We start from the raw sequence: 21,550 nt of genomic DNA, 5'->3' as shown, positions 1-21,550 counted from the left end.
AGTTGTTCGCGGAGGCATGTTTGGGGATTTTTACGGAAATTGGAGCCACGTGTAGAGCCTTTCATTGCCTTCCTCATTGTGCAAAGTTTGTGTCTTACCGCCGAATTCCAGAAACCTCACTCAAACTACACTCAAACCGAAGGGCCCATCCACTTCCTCGAGGAAGTGGAGGGGCCCTTAAGTTTTAGTGTAGTTTGAGTGAGGTTTCTGAATTCGGCGGTTAATCATGTATGAGTACTGAGAAATAAATTATGAAATAGAAAAGGTTTTCACTTTTTGTTCAATTTCAGCACGCTGTAAAAAAAAAAAAAATTATTGCGTTGCGTTTTTTTTTTTGTTTTTTGTTTTTGCCAGCATACATTTCGTTAGAGGTATATGCACCAGTTTCGAGTTTTAAGCCTCTAAATATGCTAAAAAAGAGCAAATGCCGGTGATGGGTTTTTATGGGTCATATTGACGATTGTCGTCTGTGGCGTATTGAATCACTCTCAATCTTAAAGTATTCAAAAGAGAGCTTCTATATTTTTTATTGAGAAATATATGCAAGTAGGTAAAACGACATTATAACTACTATTTATTTTTCGTCGTTCCAATTTTTGTAAAAATCCCCACACATGTCTCCGCGCAGGCAAGTAGCCAGGGGGGGGGGGGGGGCGCTATGGGCCCCCCCCCCCCCCCGAAATCTTCCATTTTGCTGGGGCCTCCTCTCCCCCCCCCCCCCCAAAAAAAAAAAAAATCAAAATCCTGGCTACATGCGCCTGCCTCCGCGAACAACTGTGACCTAAATTGCTGTTTAGTATTGTTTTTAAAATAATACCACGTGTAGAACCTTTCATTGCCTTCCAAATTAAGCAAAGTTTGTGTCTTTATCATGTACAAATACTAAGAAATAAATTATGAAATAGAGAAGGTTTTCGCTTTTGGTTCAATTTCAGCACGCTGTATAAAAAAAAAAAAAAAAATTGCGTCGCGTTTTTTTTAACACGTTTTGTTTAGCCAGCCTACTTGAGTTTCAAGTCTCTAAAAATATGCTAAAAAAAGAGCAAATGCCGATGGTGAGTTTATGGGTTATAGCTGTATATTTTATTCTTTATTATAAGAATCCAAGGGACGTTTAAAATGTAATCATATAGAAGACATTAATGTCGTTAGGCGTATAATAACAAGTTTGCAATTCCAAATGTCTAAACACTATAAAATCGCAACTGCCGAAAGCGGGTCTTGAGAAAATTTCCGCCGGTGCCATGATTGAAGAGGCCTCAAGCCTAAACCCTATGCGCTACATAATCTGTACTATGTTAGAAATTTCAAAGTTTAATATTGTAAAACATTAGAGTAAAATACACTTCCTATTGGAAGCCTAAATTTTTAAATGCGAAATTCATGTTGATAACACAACATAAACATTTTTAGTTGTTTTTGTCACTCATTTTTTTACGTTTTTATTTTACTCCGCAAACAACTGCTGCTTGGTTTTTAAAAATTGAAAATGTTTTTTTATGCAATGTGCTGAAATTGCAGAAAAAAATAAAAACCGCTGTTTCACAATTTATTTTTCAATATTCGTACATGACTAAGACACAAACTTTGCGTAATGTGGAAGGCAATGAAAGGTTCTACACGCGGTATTATTTTAAAAGCGATACTAAACGCAGTCTACTAAAAAAAAAAATCCGCAGTTTAGGTCACAGCTGTTCGCGGAGGCTTGTTTGGGGAGTTTTACAATTATTGGAGCGACGAATAATAAACAGTAGTCGCAATGTCGTTTTACCTATACTTGCATATACATGTATATGTATCACAATAAAAAACAAATATAGAAGCTCTGTTTTGAATACTTCAATCGTCGAAACCTCGTCGTTCTTTCCTGCTTCTTTGAGATTTTTTTTTTTTTTTCTTCTCAGAAACCAAACATGTCAGGAGATTAAAATAAAAAGGATTGTTCTTCTTGGAACATGCGCCACGAGAAATAAAAATTTGAAGCAAAATAAAAAATACGATTAGACCTCGTTGCCTGAATCCAAATGTAACCGCCCAACGCAGTGTGTGTGGGTGTGGGTGTGTCTGTCTGTCTGTGTGCGTGCGTGCGTTGTGTGTGTGTGAGTGTGGGTAGGGTGTGTGTGTGTGTGTGCGCGCGCGCGCGACATCACGTTGGTAGTAAACATGTCAGTAGTGGCCCAACACGAGCGTTTTGTCAGACGAGAACCGCATTCCAAAAACGAACGGCGATCGTGTCGGACGCTGTGTTCAAATAAATCAAAAACCTAAATAAAAAAAAAAATTCAGAAAGGGGGCGCGACGGCGCTTCCCATTTGGCGCCCTGGGCGGCAGCCCATGTCGCCCACCCCTAGGGCCCATAGGCGAAAAGTTCATTTCCCCATACCCCCCCCCTCTCCCGGGAAACGTTTGGGACGTCTCTTGAAAGAGACGTCCCAAGCGTTTCCCGGGGGGAGGGGGGAGGGGGGGGGGGGGGGTGGCATTCGTTTTTCTAGGGGGATTTTTTTTTTTTTTTTTTTTTTGGGGGGGGAGGGGGCGGGAGGGGTTGGTTAACACTTTTCGCCGCAGTTGCCCTATGTGCTTTTCATGATTCGACAAAATATAGAACGCACGGCCCCGCCGCCGCTTGGGGTGTATAAACCGTTTTACTGAAAGGGGGCGAGAGAGAACAGTGGAAAAAACTACCGGCGCTTCCCCCTTGCTGGTGCGTTGGAAAGAGTGAAAGTCTCGGATGAAAGGCTTCGCCGGTATTGGGTGTATGCATTGCCCGAATTTCGTTTGCGCTTCCTTCTCTGTTTGAAACTCCCAAACTTAATTCGCAACTTTCACGACCTATAGGGGGCGCACTGGCGCGTATCAAAATGGCTGTCATCTGGATGATCGTCATAAAACAGCAGTACGAGGCTGGGTTTGCGACGCGTAAGTAATTATAGTTTTGCTATATATCAGTGGTCTCAAACTCATTTGATTGTGGGGGCCGGACATCCCACACCGGAAGGCTCGAGGGTCAGCGTAAGACGGAAGGAGGGGGGGGGGGGGGGGGGGGGGAGAGGATCGAGGGCCAGCGTAATGCGGGGGAAGGGGGGGGGGGGGAAGGATCGAGGGTCAGCGAAAGACGGGGGGAGGGGGGAAGAGACTTCGTGCTTTATGCTTTTTGTAAACTCACAGTTTGCCAGTGACATCTTTAGATTTGATTTGTTTACTACTTTGTTTACTAAGACTACTTTGGGCCCTGACCTGATTTGATAAAAATTAAGATGACACCGCTCCACCAACGTGCTCGTATTTTAATACAACAAGTACAACATTTTTAATAGAACAAGTAGAGCATTTTAATAGAACGAGTACACTGTTGTTGCCGTTGTTCAATTCACCCAGGAATTAACCAAGCTCGACATGTCTCTAAAAAAAAAAACAATCAGTTAATCTGACAGTTGTTGCTTTCTGACGACTTTTACTACAACACTCGAACAAAAGGCGAAATTCCGGAGCTTGTAGCTTTATCTCTGGCAGTTGGCCCTGCTGATCGAAAAACATTCCGATAAGCTGTTAAACAGGTGCAAATGATGCATCAGTATTTCAAGAGGAACAAAGCTGTGTCTGTATTAACGAAGGGACACTGTTTAAACTATAGAGGAAAAATGAGAAGAAAAAGAGAAAAAAGAAGGTGCTCCTCAAACTTAATGTTGTCACTCGGTAAACCAAATATTGATCTATTGCTGGTTACTCAGAACTAAATTGGTCACTGCAGCAGCTGGAAAAAATGTCTTCCCTAAGTGGGATTGTGATCGGAGTTAAATCTTTACCAGATAGTTCAACTGGGAAGTGCAGGAATGGCACAGTGCCAAAAACAAACTTTCATGACAGCACTGTACATGAATGTCTGCAAAAACTATATAATGGATATTGTGACCAGGAATATATATCTCTGAGCTTTTTACAGGTATTTACATCAAAGTAGTGGTTATTAAAGGGACACTGACAGGGTATTTATGCTCGCCGAGGTTTTTAGTTGTGCATGACAACCACCAAATTTAATCAAAGTCGTAGGTCATCGAAGGCACTCGCACAATATTAAAAATAGAAAATAAACACGATACCCATTTTTGCGGCTTCTAAAAAGCTGCAAATACGTTTTTTTTGGGAAGGAAAAGTATCCCAGTCACGTGACTTCCGCCATTTCTCTCCTCCTCTATATTTCTTCCTCCCCAGTCCAGTTTCGGTTTTGGTTTCGGGCTGTTGCGTCTTTTGACTTTATTAAAAATATGCGTGACGCTGTAGCAACAAATTGATTGGGTAGTCTTCTCACACCATAATGATTCACCTGGCAAAATATAAAATAAAAATTGGGGGCTGTCAGTGTCCCTTTAACGAATAGCTTGTGCTTGCAGCCTAGTAGCGGAATTGTTGTATATCACAAAAAACCGGGAAGCGAAATATAAAGCGAAGGAAAGGGCAAATGAACATAGATAAGTATAATTTATGTGAAACGTTAAAAGAGCAAAGCTACTTTTCGAGCGAAAAGTTATCGACGAGATGAGATCACAATGACGCATGCCATTTCTAGCACCCGAGACATGAGAACCGGGAAACGTAGCCGCTTGCCAGCGGGCGCGGGCCGCGTGTCTGAGACCGCTGCTATATATGAACACTATTAGAGCCTTACTTTATTTTTTCACGCCAGGAAGGTGTGGGCAAGCCAGTTTTTATGAGGCCAGTAATCCAAGAGCTAGAGAGCGCGATTCTCACTCCGCGGTACCCCTTCCCCGGTCATCGGAGCACCACTGGGTGCACGAATAACGGCAGAAAGCGTCGAATACTGTCCGAGGACCTATGTAGCTTGTACGGAATCCGGCAAGGCGAGCACATGACCTCCATCTCCGGCTGCAGTGGGTTGCGTCCGTAAACAGGAAAGACTTTTCCCCAACGCCATCCTCTCGACTGTGCTGGGAACATCTTGTGAATGCATGGAGCGCGCAACGAACGCTGTATCACCGATGAACATGGGGTACGCTCGCAAGGTGCGTGCAAGGTTTCTCGTGATAATAGCTGTTTCAGCTTGTAATTTTTTTTAACTGTATTTATCTTAATATTGTAATATTTGAAGTAACTCTCGAAAACCCAAAACCAGGATATTTTTTTTTTTAAACTTGTGTCGAAATAATTAACGTCAGCGGGTCTTCGTCTTCTTCTAACATCGAGAAAAGCTGCTGCCGCGAAGCCATAAACCTTCGGGCCAATGACAGGTGCTGTAAGACTTCATTTTCATCGATGCCGACAGCCACCTCCAGACGCACGAGGATCCCGCCTGTGACGCAATATCGTCACGTCACCACTGGCATATAAGCGGGACCAGCGCGGCGAAGGCAGAATGGAACTGACCAATGCTTCCATCAACTAATCATGTCTCATTAAATATCGTCATTCTTAAAGCCGAAACCCGGTCTCCAGCCTGTCCGTCCCACAAATTGGTAAGTTTTATTGCTCGATAACTATAAGCCAACCTTTTTGGGAAGGGATGGTTCTGCACCTTGCTATTTTACGAGAAAGCTTCGACAGATCGACTGCCATTTGTAGGGCGTCAATCTATGTCATTTCTGAAATAGGCCAAAAATGACGCAGCGTAGTTCACGAAAACGAAATTAACGTACATCGAACGGACTAAACAAACGCAAGACAAGGAAGTCAAGTTTCGACTTCCGTGCAGTTTGCACGAATCCGTATGATCAATGTAAGAGGTAGTTGAGAAGGATCACGAGACGTTTCGGCAACGAGTTTTAATGCTCAAAGATTACGCATAGCTGACGACACAGCACGAAGACAGATGGCACACTTGGGCGACGGAGAGCAGCCTGGGTAGGCAATGCAGAGGACGAGTAAGACGAGGAAGCAGAGCTGTCCTGAAGCCCCCTTGCCAGTCACCTGCGCTCTGAGAACATGTTGGAAGGGCGTGCAAATAAAAATTATTATTATTATTATATTATTATTATTATGCTTTTTGGAGGAATACAAAACACTTTCCCGGTTTCGTGTACGAGTCACGTTAATAATTTTCTATTGAGGAAAAACTATTGCTACCCGACTGCGGGCACGCGGCGTTCCAGTTAAAACCCGGACAGTGAACGTAGCTCATCGATAATATTTGTGACCGGCTCTTCTAACCCTCGCAATCTCATGAGTACGTACTTTTTAAACCAAACATTATGAAGTCAACCACACTCTAAAAAAAGCCCGTGCGTCTGCTTTCCCGCACAACGCTCGGACAGCCAATCAGCGCAACTTACGGAGGCAGCTCAGCGAATGACGATGCCGAAACATAAGCTTAGACCAGAAAACGCAGTCTGAGTTGTGACAATAAGCAATGCGAGCGTGACGTTTTGCATTGCTTAATGTCACAACTCAGACTGCGTTTTTTGGTCTAAACGTATGTTTCCGCATCGTCATTCGCTGAGCTGCCTCCGTAAGTTGCGGCGATTGGCTCTCCGAGTGTTGTGCGGGAAAGTAGACGCACAAACATTTTTTAGAGTGCAGCTATGCAGTGGCAGCGCCATCTGCAGGAACCTCTCCGGCTGTTTATTTAATTCCAAGTACTGTCGGCCCTCATTAGGGTCATAGCAATATTTTGACGCAGTGTATCCTTTGAGAAAATAAATACTAACATTGCAAATCGAGATAAACAGCTTTTCTTGATTTGAGTATAAGTTGGCAAACGGTCAAAGCTACGAATCCTGGCGAGCCACTCATAACGTGGCAGCGAAACACGTGCTAGCGAATACCGTCGGCGGCATGCTCGCATCCCGTGGAGAGCTGTCACGTGCTTCGCTCCTTCCCGCTGATTAGCTCACGGGAATTGCAACAGGTTTTGGGGGGGGGGTCAGATGTCCTGACTTCCCTTTGAATAGACCAATCTCACCAGCCAGTTTGACTACGCCACCGCTGCCGCAATGCATCGAGGGAACTTTAGTCCTTCTGCGCGTGCGACAACTTCGCTGGAGCTCTGCGCGTGTGGAGCACGAGACAGCACGAGCCCTCTCGTACATTGCCGTTTGCTTTCAGTGAACTAAAATGATGGCGGCGCCACGCATGCGCCGAGCGCTTGGTGAGATCGGCCTATTCCGCACGTAAAATTTTAGGGCGGGGAAAAGGGGGGAAAGGTTCTCAAACACCTGATACATTGACCCCCCCCCCCCCCCCCCCCCCCCCCCCCAAGGAAACGCCTGCATTTGCCCCTGGTTGCGGTAAGAGGCTCGCCCATTACTATTAGTGCTTCGCGCGTCCCCTCCTGCTGAGCAACGACCGGTGCCTACCATATTTTCACAAAAAGCAATCCTGGTAGACCGAGCGGTTAGCCGTAGAAGCCGTGTCCGCCATAGCCGCCGTGGCCGTAGCCACCACCGTGTCCGAAGGCTCCGACAGCCTTGCCGTGGGCCGAGATGTACGGCGCTGCCGCGGGCAGGCTGCTCTTGGTGCCGGGCTCGTTGGTCTTGATGACGGCTCGGAAGCCAAGCTTGTCTGCCACGTACTCGACGCGCCGGCTGCGTCCGTCCACGTCGGCCAGGTAGTAGGCGCCCCGCACTCCGCCGTACGCCGAGCCGGACTCGTGGCGTCCGTTGGTGGCACCGTAGCCGTTTACGATGTTGTAGCCGAAGTTAAAGTTGCCATGGTCCTGCGACGGCGATAGTATGCTAGTTCAATGGCGATCGTTTTGAAAGGTGGTTTGTGACGACGTAATTTCGACGAAAATCTCAGCGCATGATGGGAGAACTTCAAGGAGACAGAACAACAAGCCAGCTAGCATATTGCTAGCAGGTCAGCGCTTTGCATTCACATACTCTACTCTCTTTCCTCTTTAGCAGTGCGAACACTGGAAGGATGGCGAGAGAGCAGGTGAGTCCACTCGCCTCCCCCTACCCCCCACCACCACCGTTCGCTCTGCTAACGTGGAAAGAGTGGAGGACTTTGTGGGAGGAGTCTCGTCGCCAGCCACCTAATAGGCATATCCGGTATGGGCGACGAAAAAACACTAAAACGTTTAAACCTGTAGCTAGTAAAAAAATAAGGGGGAGGCAAAACGATAATAGCGAGTTTTAGTAGGCCGTGTTTCCCTCACCGCTAAGCCCCTCCGCTACCCGGAACTCTACAGCGAAGGCCATCGGCGCGCAGGCGCAGTGACGGTTTCTTCGTAGCGGGGGGTTAGCGGAGGGGAAAACACAGTTTACTAAAACTCCCTAATGTGTGACGGCTACGCTTATATCCCAAGCGCCTTTTACTGGCGTGGCGATGGCAAAACAATGTTTTTACCCATACCGGAAGTGACGACAATTCAAGATGGCGGCGCCCTTGAAGGGAAGACGTGGGAACTGAGCGTGAGCAGCATACGGATGCATTGTGCGACTGCACAAAGCCGTTACCATGTCTCAACCACGCTGTGTTACCCCTAGTCATCTACATCAGGTGAGGAACAAATGAGAGCGTTATAAGGAAGGGAAAGAAAGAAACTGGGGAAGTATTTTCAGCCAGACTGAAAGTGATCTTGGACGTCCGGCATTAGGAAGGCCTGGACAAAAGACAGCTGCTCAACCCGATTAACACTGAAGAGGGTTTGGCACTTTTGCTTCTGTCTACGTGCAAGAGTTCGCTCCAAGTTGGAAACCGTCCTACCTGACCGCGTCCAAATAAAGCACATGAGTTTCTCCAGGATCTCCGCACCGGGGGACGCAAGAAGCAACCCGTGTCGCAGTGCAGACGGGTCGAACACTTACGTCTTGTTTTCTGTGCTGCACGCTGTGGCCACCGTGCCCGCCGTAACCCAGCCCACCAGCACTGGCGGCAGCAGCCAGAACGACTACGATGCACGTCTGCGAATAGACGCGTACCCTCACTCTTAGGCACATAAGACACAGTTGAATGGCCGTAGCTATTAGGTGCCCCCCCCCCCCCCCCTCTCTCTCTCTCTGTTCGCAACTGATGTTTTTATTCTCTGACCGTATCAATCATGCGCATTCACGCCATCAATAGAGGAGATACAAAATGAACGTCCATGGCGCTGCTTCTAGCGCCGCCGCCCCAAAACCCCACGGACCAACTGCGACGGGAGCAACGGAGTGCGTGGATACTTCGAGACCGCCATTCGCGAAGAATATTTAAATCCGAATTTGTAAGAATGGCAATTTTCTGTCTTCGTATCTCTCTCTCTCTTTCTCGGGGCCGATATGCCCTCCGATAGCAAACCGAAACTTAAAAACCCGTCGAATTTGTGCAGTTTTTCAAAAAGCCGTAAAATGCTTCGCGTGCCTTCTATTGTTCTGAAATTTGTTCATTTACTGTTTTTTGATGATGCTGAGCAATTTTCTAATTGAAACTATGCCCTTAAATACAATATTAAAAAAGTTAATTACGCAAAAATAATTAACAACCTAATTATCCGGGACTTCAATAATTTTTCTAAATAGGCTCCTGGCCCAGGACCAAAACAACACAAGCATTATTATTATTTTTTTTTTTTGCGACGCGTAGTTTTCGCCATATCGAATTTGTCCACTTTTCATGAAACACCTTGTATATATGCAGCTGAAGGCAAAAAGCAAGATTTTGGCGATAATGAGTTACTAGGCGCTCACCTTTGCGATCATTGCTTCTACGCTGAGAGTCTGAAAGCACGTACGGAAAGGAAACGTCTAAAAGGCAATGGCCGACTGTTGCCGTGATCTGGTGCGCCTGACTTATATATCGAACCACAACGCCGCCTTGCGCCCACTTCCGACCGCCCCCCCCCCCCCCCCCTTCCCCTCGCTCCCCCTCCCACAAGTTCGTTAATCGAACTTTAAGCAGCGTCCCCTTTCTCACAGGGGAGCACGCAACCCGCCATTTCTTTCTTTCACTTCAACTTCGCTACGATTTCGTGTCTTTTCCCCCCCTTTTTCGCACGCGGGAACCTGAGGTCGCGGTGAAAGTTGTCGGCCGGCACTCGCTCACCTCGCTCCAGCTACTATGAATACCGAAGCTGCCTTGTATGCGGTGACTGTTACTTTATCCGAACTTTACGCTGTATCCCGGTGTCCGATCACCGGTGTCTGTGGCTCTCCCTCGCCTTTGCTCTGGAGCCACGCACACGTAATGGTGGGGGCTTGACGCGGGAAGGTCTTGTTTTGGGGCATGTGACCCGGCATTATCTCCTACAGCCTCGGTTCCGCATTGTGGAGTCGTGGCATTTAGGAGACGTGTTGGCCAGGTCCTTTCTTTAGTGCTTCCCCGTCACAATACCTTTAGGTGTCTTTTTTTGCCTTATTGTTATCTAGTGTATGAGCGTGTGCGTGTTCACCAAAAACTCAAGAGGCAACGATTTAATGATGGGGTACAGTATATACAACACACGTGAGAGGCAATTACACAGGAAGAAAACAACATTTCATTATCTTTTAAAGAAGATGCTTAAATGCCTTTCAAAATCGGTAGCTCTCAAGCTTGTTTCCAGATGTTTGCAATATCGGTTAAACAACATGCGCTTCTAGTCACTGAACTTCTTGCTTATTGCGTTGTCGTGGACGCTTTTATTCACTAATCCCGCAGTATTGTTGTCTATACGGAGTGATCATTGGGACCCCGGGGCGTGCCACGCCCTGCAAGTTCACGAAAGTGGATACTGAGATCGTCTCTTTACGGCGTGATGTCGACTACGCAGCCTAAGCATCCTAGAAAACTCACAGCCATTCGTGAGTTTTTTCCCCTATTAAAAACGCGACGAAACACCCACAAGACACCCCTTTCCCGAGATATGCGTGCGTATATCGATTTCGCGCCATAAAGAGGCGATCTCAAAATCCGTTTTAGTGTCCCGTCACAAAATTCCAACGGGAGACGTTAGTTTTACTGAATCAACTGACGGACGGAGTTTTGACGGCAAGGCGAATCATTGGAACAGCATGAAGCGCCGTTTTGTTTGTTACGATAGCCGAACACCGTGATTCAGCTGTTTGTATCAGTCGTCTATATGATTACGATTACCCATTTTTCTTTATTTGCTTTTAATAGCGTTTCAGACTTCATTACTCAGATACAAAACACCAAAAGTATCTGTTTGAGCTTGCAGGCTTCGCCATAATCGAAACTGGATGTACTTAAAAATATTGTTCATGGAGAAATTATACCGTTTGAGAGAAACTTTAATAACGAAGCGAGACTTTAATTACTCACAGACGTTTCGGGAAGAGACTTTCCTTGAAATGTATATGTCAAAATTTAAGAAGGGAAGTCTCCTCCTGATACGTCTGTGCCTAATAAAGTATCGCGTTATTCAAATTTATCTCAACGTCCCTAGTTGAAATGAAGGGCAAGTGAGTTATGAAAGCGAACCAGAAAAGAATACCAGTCAGAACGTAGATATTACGTGTAACTAGAAATCACTTCGACCTATAGAAGAGCACCAGTCATAACATATAGCTATTATATGTACCCCATACACGTAATATCTGTGTTCTCATTGGTGTCCTTTTATGCGCCAAGAAAGCGAGGGAAAGGAGGAGACGAGAGGGACGCCAGAAGGCCGAGATCTGATTGGAGTGATTAGTGGGTAGACCTAAAGCTTAGCTGCCCTTGTCTCTACTGCACTCAACACGGAACGCCGGTGTCCGGTATTTGGCTTTCGAATTCGAACGCATTCGACGAGTGTTGCGCATGGAGACAATTGGTCTATGCCCACTAATCATTCGAACCAGAGCCGTTCTCGTGATCTCCCCCTTTCCCTCACTTTCTAGGCGCGTAGATCGAAATGATTTCTGGTGCGCTTTCATCACTCCTCGCCCTTCCTTTCAACTTGGGGCGTTGAGAGAAATTTGAATAAGGACAGAGACTTTATTCGACACCGACTCACTTTAATTCCTATGTACACTCTAAAAAAAGCCCGTGCGTCTTCTTTCCCGCACAACACTCAGAGAGCCAATCACCGCAACCTACGGAGACAGCTCAGCCTATGACGATGCCGAAACATATGTTTAGACCAAAGAACGCAGTCTGAGTTGTGACATTAAGCAATGCAAAACGTCACGCTTGCATTGCTTAATGTCACAACTCGGACTGTGTTTTTTGGTCTAAACATATGTTTCGGCATCGTCATTCGCTGAGCTGCCTCGTAAATTGCGGTGATTGGCTCTCAGACTCCGAGTGTTGTGCGGGAAAGTAGACGCACGGGCTTTTTCTTTAGAGTGTAGCGCACTCTACGACCCTCGGGGACCAATCAAGCTACGCCAAAAGTGCGTCGTCGCTGCGCTCATCGCCCTTGCTGTCACCGACTGAACCAATATATATGTTTCGGCATCGTCATTCGCTGGGCTGCCTTAGGAAGTTACGATGATTGGCTCTCCGACTGTTGTGCGGGAAAGTGGACGCGAGGGCTTTTTAAGGGTGTAAAATAAGCAAACCCTGCGCACTTGAATTTTTGACGTCATCGGAGTGGGAACGAGCGAAGACACCGATTGGATACGAGTGCTGCGTCGGTGCTCGGCTGGGCCTCGCGTATCCAATGAACGCGTCGAAGGACGCTCGGCATCGGGCTCGGGTCCAATGGCCGAGTTGGCGCCATCTGACTGTGATAACGTTCCATCGAGGAAGACGGTGGGGCGTTCGGAGGCCTTCGTTATTCTCGTGTTGCGTAAGCCCGCGGAGAGGGTCGGCGTCTTTCCGCTGTATAATGTGTATAATGCGCTGATGGTAGAAAGAGGTGCCGCGCACAGCGTTGGGCGGGCCCGCTCCGATTGGCGTCTTTGTCCGACGACTCGGTCCGTCGTTCCCCGCCATGCTTGACCGGTCAAGACTGCAGCACGTACTCCCCGCGGTTCGGTCTGAATGGACACCCTGCTACTGCCGCCGGCCTTGATGCCTGTCAGGCGTTGATCCGCGGACTCTCTCTCTGACCGGATTTCCACGCGCGCCCGCACGGTTCCCGCGACCGCTATTTCATGCCGCATTTGGACGTGCGACGCTGTTCTTGCTGTCGAAAGCGACAATACCCAGAAAAACCGGAGAATGAATAAATTTAGAGCCTCCCAGAAACGAGAACACAAATGTGTGTGAGACATTTAATGTTTTTTGCAGTCCCCCCCCCCCCCCCCCCCCCCCTTTTTCGTTTTAGAAAAGAAAGGTGGAAAGGGGGGGGGGGGGGGGTTGCTAGGAGAGCTTAGCAAGCTTTTCCTTATATTTTTACAACACTGGGTTAGATTGAGAAAGTGAAACCCGGTTTTTCGACCCGTATAAATAAACTATAAACGCATCACGGAAAGCAGGAATGCCGTAAGAATTTGACGCTAGAGGTGGGGATAAAATGCGAAAGTTTGAGCACATGACGTTACCTGGGCAAAAGGTAGAAAAGAAAGACAAAGTGTCTATGAGCTGACGTCCACCTAAGCCTACTATGCACCAAAACGAAATTTGAGATTGTGGGCGCCTGCAAATACAGAGGAATGCAAACATTATGTATATCGCAGAGAATATCAGCGTATCAGCGTGTATATCAGCGTGGGCAGTCAACGAGCAGCCCGCCCCGCTTTTCTTTTTTTTTTTTTGCGTATTTCTTTTAGGTTTTGTAAGGAGCCCTGGTCCAAACTAGTGCCGGAGTGCAAGGAGTTAGTTCCAGTCTCTGAACTCCCTGACAAGTTGAGAGATAATGTAACTTGCAGGGGCCGGAAGCTCAGCAGAAGTCTAAAATCGAGAGCTGCAGATCTCAGATCGTTGTTTTTCGATTCCGACATTGTCTTGCCCTCTCGGTGAAATTGTCCGTCCACAAACGCGATATGGCTTGTGTCTGTGGCGCTGATCTCTATGACTATTAGTGATCTGTGCGTAAATGTTTCAGGGTTGCACGCGCATCGAGCGCGCAGTTTGTTTGTAATAGTTTGGAAGTTTGCACAAGAAGCTAATCAACGCCCAAACGTAAAACAACCTTGATCCAATAAGCTTGAAAAAAAAGAAAAAAAAAGAGTGACGTAACTGTAAAACAGTAAAAGTATATTTCCACTGACTAGCTTCGAGTGTATTTATACAAGGTTGCATTCAAAGAGTCATTTAAACATTCAGTTCAGCTCTTTGCTTTTATGTCCGTTACGGCTCTTGCACTTGCACTCTTGCAGAAGTACGCTGAACATCAAAACCTGATCAAAGTACCAGCATAAACGGTAGTGGGTTAATGTGAGCATGCATAATGTACACGGTGTAAGATAATACTCTTCAGGTGAGGACAGCGCGCTCCTCGCGCAGTGCAGATAAAGTTCGCTTTTCTCTCTCTTTCTTTCTCTCTCTCACTATGGTTTCAAGCGGCGCCGGCAGATGACTCGTCGACTCGTGGGCACGGCAAAGGCGGCTCGTGCCGCCTCATGCTCCACACGCGCAGAGCTCCAGCGGGGTTGTCGCTCGTGCAGAAAGACCACGGTGTACCGGGGTGTCATGGCAACGAGATAATTTTTTTCGCTCTCACACAGTTTCGCCGTTTGGCCGCCGGCGACACTGTCAGCCGCGGGCCGCGGAATAATGCATCCTTTCTTCGAATGCCCGTCGAACGAACACTATCTGATTCCTCGCGCCACGCGTTCAGCCCCGCCGTGTCCTCACCTAAAGAGTGTATCTTATGATAATGTCACATGAATACGCAGTTACAATCGTCACCGCTCAAGATTTTTTTTTTTTTTTTTTTTTTTTTTATGACGGATGATTAGAAATGGCGTTTCGCGTGCCTGACTTTCGAAGCACACCTACTACTACTAAAATATCACTGAACGAAAATGATCTATTTATATTAATTAAGCAAGTCTGAATTGAAAGTACCCCCTCTAGAGTCTAGGAAATCAATATATACGCTTAAATGCATACTTAGTTAATGCTGATCCTATATACTGCGTCGTGTAAAAGGAGATGCTAATAACAAAACCATCATTTGATAGCCTGATTTCGACTGAAACCTCGTGCACTCATGCGAGTCATATTGACGTTCAGGCGGAAGAACCTAATTTTAAATAGCATTGATCGCCGATCCAACTGATGTTCCCGCCAAATGAATCTGCTGGGAGCCGCACCGCGGCGCCACTGTCTTGTCGAGGGCAGAGCCCTATGGCCGCCGGCTTTTCATTGTCACTCTGCAGGCAATCAGATATCAGCGTTACTCACTATAAACACAGAAGAACGAATCAGGCAGGGAGAAGCTAGCATAGACATATAATAAGCCCTGCCGTTCTCACTGACAAAGTAAGAACGGCAGGGCGTGGCTTATTATCCTTCTCGCTGCGTGATTCGTTCTTCGGCGTTCATAATGAGTAACACCGCTCTCTGATTGGCTGCGGAGTGATAATGAAAAGCCTGTGACAAGACAGTGGCGCCGCGGTGCGGCTTCCAGCAGATTCATTTGGCGGGATCAGTTGGATCGACGCGCCCCCTTTAGGTGTCGCACGCTCCCTATGGATATATTCACGATACATGACATTCGGGTTATTAGTGTCCCCAAACCGACGCTTTCCAGTTCGCACGTTTCTTGTGCATTCGGAGGGCAATTTCCGCTTTCTAAAAGGGTTTCGTTTCTTTTTTTTTTTTTTTTTCAGAGAAAAGATTTTTTCAATTGCATAAAAAAAAAAAAGAAAAAAAAAAAAAACACAAAAAAACAGGGTGACCCAAAGTTCCGGTTGACAAGTTGTCGTTCGAGACGACCGAAGGCTCCCGCCTGCGTTGAATGGCCGCCGCAGGCGGGAACATGCATGGTGCACGCTAAGTGGAGCGCGGGCAGTGCGATGCTCAGGCAAGCGACGTACGAACGCGCGCTTGGTTGGTCAGGCATTAGTGGCGGTCTCAGCAGTCGGCGGTCGGCAGCAGCGACCTGGGCGGCTTCCAGTTAGCTTCCAGTGACAGTGGGACCGCCCTACTTCCGGTCCAAGCTAGGGTTCTTTTGTTGCGCCGATTGACAGAACTTGTCGGCCGAGTCGCCCCCGAAGATTTCCGTGCTCCTTTTTTTCCGTCTTGTACCGCAACTGTAAAACTTTCCCCGAGTGACGGTCGAGTAAGCATCGCCACCGTTGCGGGGATATACAAGGCGAGCCCGCGTCTTTGGACTTCTTTGCACGCGGTGCCACGGAGCATACGGGTTTCACGGAGGGCGGCCAGATTAAAGGGACAAAAAGCGAAAGTTGTGAATTAACGAACAACATGTAAGGGTGTAAGTAGCCGGTAAAGGTTACACAAGGTGAGAGGTACCGACCGGGACTGAGGTTACTGAAGGGTCAACAAAAACGTTGCAACTCTAGAAGGTAGGGCGAGGGAAAGAAGGCCGAGGAAGAGGAAGCAGACCGAACGCTAGAGAGAGGAGGAAGTTCCCCCCTCTCTTCTCCAGCGTTCCGTCTGTTTCCTCCTCCCCGGTCTTTCTTTCCTTCGCCCTACCTTCTTGAGTTGCGACGGACTATAAACGCCTATAAACCTGATTAACTCGAGGCAAGAACAAAAGGTCACCTGTTCTGGCGTTGGCTTTTGCTGCTACGTCCATTACATCTATACTCGTTTTCACCCGAAAAACCGTAGTAAAAAAAAAGTCCGGCTCGTCCCGCTTTATGTAAAGAATTAAGATATATGTAGGTGGCATTTTAGATTAGATATATGTATAGGGGTCTTCGTTCTTGGGTAAAACCCGATGTTTACACCCCGGACATGTTTCTTAAAAATCGGATTAAACTCGATTCCCCCCTTCCCTCCCCCGAATGCGGCATTGAATTCCAGCACCTTCCGAGTCACTCTGCTCCGAAAATATTTTCTACGAGAGTTGGTAGAGACACATTTGCGCTGGCTTCGAACCTCGGAAACAAACCTAGATTTTTTTTTTTTTTTGATTCAGTGAATTGCATGACATGAATCGAACCCTCAAATGTTGCAAATGTTGTATGTCCATTGTGCAGTATCCTTTGCCCTTCTCCCTTTTCCGTTTCAACCAACGAAAAAAAAAAAAAAAGGAAAAGAAGAGTGAGAATAAAGTACTAATTTCAAATGTACGTAAGCTGTAATGCTGAGAGAACATTCTCTCAAAAAACAAAGACTCAGTGCTGCGCATGCAAAGGGTGTATGAAAATTGTAAAAGCCCATATGAGCTCTTTCCATATTTCAATGCTATCTTGAGTACAGTACTTTATTACAAATAATATCTGTATTCAAACCGATCAGTTGTTAATTATACTTGACTATCTCTGAATATAACCTGAAAATTCCGAATTTCATATTATTTAAATTAAGAAGAAAAAAAAAAATGGGAGACGTTTACAAATCTCTGTAATGCGAAATTAGAGCACAGCTCTTGAGGTGTTCTGATTTGGCGATATTCCGTGCTAGTGCTAAATAATTTGAGGAAGGAATATTTATATGTACAAATATAGACCTCGTGCTGCTGTATATATATATATATATATATATATATATATATATATATATATATATATATATTCCCTTCTTCCTCCTCCTGCGGTTACGCCGACAGCGACGCCGACAGCGACGCCGACAGCGACGCCGACTCCGCAAAACACGGGAACGAGCTGGATAGGCAAGCAAGCACAAAAAGGCTTTTGCTTTCAGACTTTTTTTTTTTTTTTTTTTGCGTGGGGGCAGAGATGCATGCGTGGTGCCCGACAGAGGTTTTGGGGCTTTACATTCAACACAGCACAAAGCGTAACTTATTTTTTTTAAGCATCATAGTAAAGCCAAAACCAACCTTAGAAAATATCAGTCACGGTATCAATACTGTGACCGACTGAAGAAGAATCTGCAAGCACAGAAATGGTGCTGGCAGATTCCGGGGAGATCACCGATCCTTGGTTTGAATGAAGAGGAAAACAATACCATATTTTGCTCCTGATGCAACTGTCAAGTGGATCGAACGTGTTCGAACAATAGACATCGACAATTTTTACTTTAAATGTAACTATACAGGTTTTGCCACCCCACTAAAGGAAATCGATATGCAGATCGCTGTACGCACACCAAACAAAGCCGTGGACACGACATTACTCTTTCAAATCTGGCGGCTACTCGCAGCGCCATTCGCATGAGCGCCGCCTGGAGAAATTATGTCACTCTAGCGCCACAGGACTGGAATCTGTCGTAGTTAATTTGTCAATTTTTTTTTAATGCAACATTACCTGTAGCATGCAATGAAAGTAGCACACCATGTGGGTATTTTTTCGATTAAAGACAATTTCAGACAATCTTTGGGAACGTTTGGAGGGTTTAAAGCTTGTTTTGAAGTCCTTAATGATAGCAAAAAAATGTAAATCAAAATTGATGAAGTTGGTCTTGTAGGTTTCAAGCAAAGTTTTCACATAAAACTACGCGCGTTTCAGTTGGTTTCAGGTAGTTTTTGGATTTTCGTTATTTTCGCCAACACGTGTCGCGTCTGGCAACTACTGTCCTGGCGCGTTTTTGCGGGTGTTTGCGCGCTTTTTGTGGCTTGAGGGAAACAACTCCTCGTTGGCGGGCTAGGAAATGCTGAAGTGGCGGGAATGTTGAGGATATCGCCATACGATGGAAGCAAAGAAACAAACGCCATTGACACGCTTTTACAACGCGAGAAAACTTGGATCGGACGCTCTCGCCAAAGGGCTCGTGACACCGAAATCTGGGTACAAGATCTCGGACGAGGTGAGCTCAGAGGGCTTTGTTTCTCTGCCTTCAAAGCGTCGACGTCGCGATGGTTCTTCACTGAACAAAACACCTACCTCGTCCTTGGTGTACCGTGGCACTGCGAGACAGATCGGTCATTGTCCTGTACGCAGACAGTTGAGACTTCAGGATGCACTTAAAGGGCATTCAAACTCGTCTGCAAACGCCTCTCGTACTCAGAAGCTTGGAGATACTCGCGGAGAAACCTTTGGCAACTTCGTTGCACCACAAGACTCACGGAATATAATGAAACTCATCGACCCTGATGCCTTGAAAAAGCTGACCACTTCTAGCCGCCTAAAGGAAGTCCAGGCTCAACTGAAGACTATTGACCAAGCTCGGGCGGGCCTAACCGAGGCCAAACTGAAGTCCACTGCAAAGGGAACCGGGTTCAAAACCGTCGAGGAGGAACAGCCTGCCTATGAGCGCTATCATCATTTGACTGAGCCCTGCACACCAAGCCTAACCCTCCCTTTCAGCTACAAGCAGCTGGCAGAACAGTTTCGTTGTTGCGATACCATTGTCAGCATGATGTTCAACCGTAAAGAAGTATGCACTTTCGACAAGCTGAAGCCATCTGTCGAGGTCATGTCCAAGAAGCGCTTCAGCAAGGATGTCCTGGGGCAGATAAAGACCATTTACCCCGAGTCATACCTTCTGACCCAAGAGAAACTGTCTCGGCCTGGTGTCACCAGCAAGACCTACCAACTGGTAATAACGCCCGAATTTTCCGCCAAGCTAAACATCGACGATGCCCCTGGGACAATGAGTGCCGCCTGCCTTCTCCAACGTAGGAACCACTTCCACTCCCTTCTGTTGTCGCGAGTCAAGCAGCACCATAGCGAGTATCTCACCACTCTGGATCCACCCGTGGGCATCCCAGCGGAAGACATTATGCGCTGGCATCCGAGATTTCCCCTAGACAGCATTGCAGCCATTCAGGCAGCTCCACTGCCCGAGTCGCCTCTGGAAATGAAGTGCTCTTCGGCACAAGACATTCTGAACAGGGTGAAGGGAAAACTGAACAAACGCATTGAGTGTGCTCTTGAAAGCCTCGTGCAAAAGCAAGGAACTGTCGTCGCTGCCACGCCACTTTCTTCAGTCGACAGAGGTGCCCGCGAGTGTTTAAAGGGAGTCTCTCAGGACTTGCTTGCCCGCATCAGAGAGCGCGAGTCATTCAAGCTCGTCCAAAAAATGACCCTGCGGCCAGAGCATGAGAAAGAGCGAACCGAGCTATTGAACCTTCGCGAATTCATCCGAATTACGCGTTCGCTTTTTCTGGCTGAACAGAAGGCGGCCATTCCGAGGGATGAGCTCGTGTGCAAGGTGAAAGAGAGCTTCTCGTGTGTGCTCGCTGTTGATGAAGTGGAAGCCTTAGTGCAGCTGGCATCGAGAGTTATGCCAGATTGGTTCAAAGTCCTTTCGATTAAGCGGGGAGTGTTTGTGAAGATTGTGAAGGAGAAGGATGCTAATGAACTGGTGGCTAGGATCACTAGCAAGCTGCGAGAATAGGGTTTGGTTTTAATCTTGATTTGTGGAAGTCTTTTAGTAGGCGTTTGCCATTATTTTAAGTATGGAGGACGTTGCTCTTTTTGGTAAAGGATTTTAACTTCTGGGTCTGACTATTTTTTTTTATCAGCTGTCATATTTAAAAAAAAATTATTATTAGACTACTATTTTGGGTGCCACTTAGTCGCCTTTTCTTCTAATATGTATGGGGTGTCTGAAAGTGTTTCAAACTTAAAATTGCAGGCAAAAAAAAGAGGAAGACATATTTTGCATTTCTTTGTGGGATGGCTTTCAGTGGCGATGGAGTCTTTTTAAAATTTGAAATTCAAATTCCTCAAGAAGCAAGTAACTGGACACATTGCTGTGGCTGGTGCATATGTGTACATGATTGATGAGTTGTCATCCTGTCAAAGAAAACATTTCTTTCTTTCATCTTTGGATTTGGCAGTCTAGCAAAATAATTGTACTGTGACTTGTCAAAAGTTTTTGTTTTCATGTAACCTTCAGTTGGAAACTTGTTTTTCTGATGACCCTTATTTGGTCTGTGTAAGATGTCTGTTTGCATAACGTTTTTAGGCTTCAAGGTCGCCTGTTCTGACAAAAACTTTTAATGCCTTTTTGAAAGAAAAAAAAAGCATAATGAATTAGAGGGACTCATGATGTGCTATACTTTATATGTGCTTTTAGGGCTGCTCTCTACGCTTGTGTAGGTTCTGGTGTGTACTTTTCGGCTGTTGCTCTTCTATCAGTTGCATGCTGAAGTAAGATTTGTTTCGCTTCCTCTGGACTTTCTTCCATTTTCTTAATTTCTCGCGCATACTTTCTGGTTGCATATTGTGTGTCAAAACATTTGGAACAGTGTTGGGAATTACATTTCTGCATCTGCAAAGCACCAGCAGTGCAGCATTCAGATTAGTGTGCTTTTGTAAAGAGAATTTTAATTCTAATATGTTATTCTGTTAGGACAGGTTACTTGTAAATGTCTACAGAATCTTAGGTGACTTTGCTGCATGTGCTGTGTAAAAAGTGTATCACGTTGAGAAAATTTATGAAAGAACATATTGAATATATGTGTGTTGTGTGTAAATCATTTCAAGAGGTCACATTCATGTCTTCTGCTTTTCTGGCTCCCTAACTTTAACATTAATTACTCTCGGGGGTGGCATTTGCCACCCCCGAGAGTAATTAATGCTCAGGTTTGATGGTATTCATACCAATAGAATACAACTGGAATTTATAAGTAAGAAATAAGTGCTTGTAGAGAGCAATTGTATGGTGGTGTAGGCAAGTAAATATGAAGTTTTGAGAAAGAAAAAAAAAAAGAAAAAACATTGCAGTTTTATTGGTCTTTACTAAAAAAAAAAAAAAAAACACACAA

At 46.1% G+C, this 21,550-nt stretch overlaps 2 protein-coding genes across 2 annotated transcripts; one reads left to right on the top strand and one right to left on the bottom strand.

Annotated features, from left to right (window-relative positions):
* Positions 1-5,797: 5,797 nt before the first annotated feature.
* On the bottom strand, positions 5,798-9,683 carry LOC121833826 (adult-specific rigid cuticular protein 15.7-like). The gene is made up of 4 exons (XM_042287507.1): positions 9,618-9,683; positions 8,760-8,855; positions 7,305-7,663; positions 5,798-5,926 (listed from the first exon to the last, which is right to left on the bottom strand). Exons 1-3 carry the CDS (start codon positions 9,627-9,629, stop codon positions 7,343-7,345), a joined length of 429 nt encoding a protein of 142 aa, XP_042143441.1. The 5' UTR covers positions 9,630-9,683; the 3' UTR covers positions 5,798-5,926; positions 7,305-7,342.
* An 8,588-nt stretch (positions 9,684-18,271) lies between these two features.
* LOC8027861 (DNA replication factor Cdt1) lies at positions 18,272-21,240 on the top strand. The gene has a single exon (XM_002409781.4). The coding sequence runs from the start codon at positions 18,526-18,528 to the stop codon at positions 20,173-20,175; it is 1,650 nt and encodes a 549-aa protein (XP_002409825.3). The 5' UTR covers positions 18,272-18,525; the 3' UTR covers positions 20,176-21,240.
* Positions 21,241-21,550: the final 310 nt, after the last annotated feature.

This window comes from Ixodes scapularis, unplaced genomic scaffold, assembly GCF_016920785.2.
Source record: "Ixodes scapularis isolate PalLabHiFi unplaced genomic scaffold, ASM1692078v2 PGA_scaffold9__187_contigs__length_104089568, whole genome shotgun sequence".
In the NCBI taxonomy this organism is placed as follows: Eukaryota; Metazoa; Arthropoda; class Arachnida; order Ixodida; family Ixodidae; genus Ixodes; species Ixodes scapularis.
Note: the sequence above shows the minus strand (reverse complement) of the source record. Positions and strands in the feature narration are given on the sequence as shown.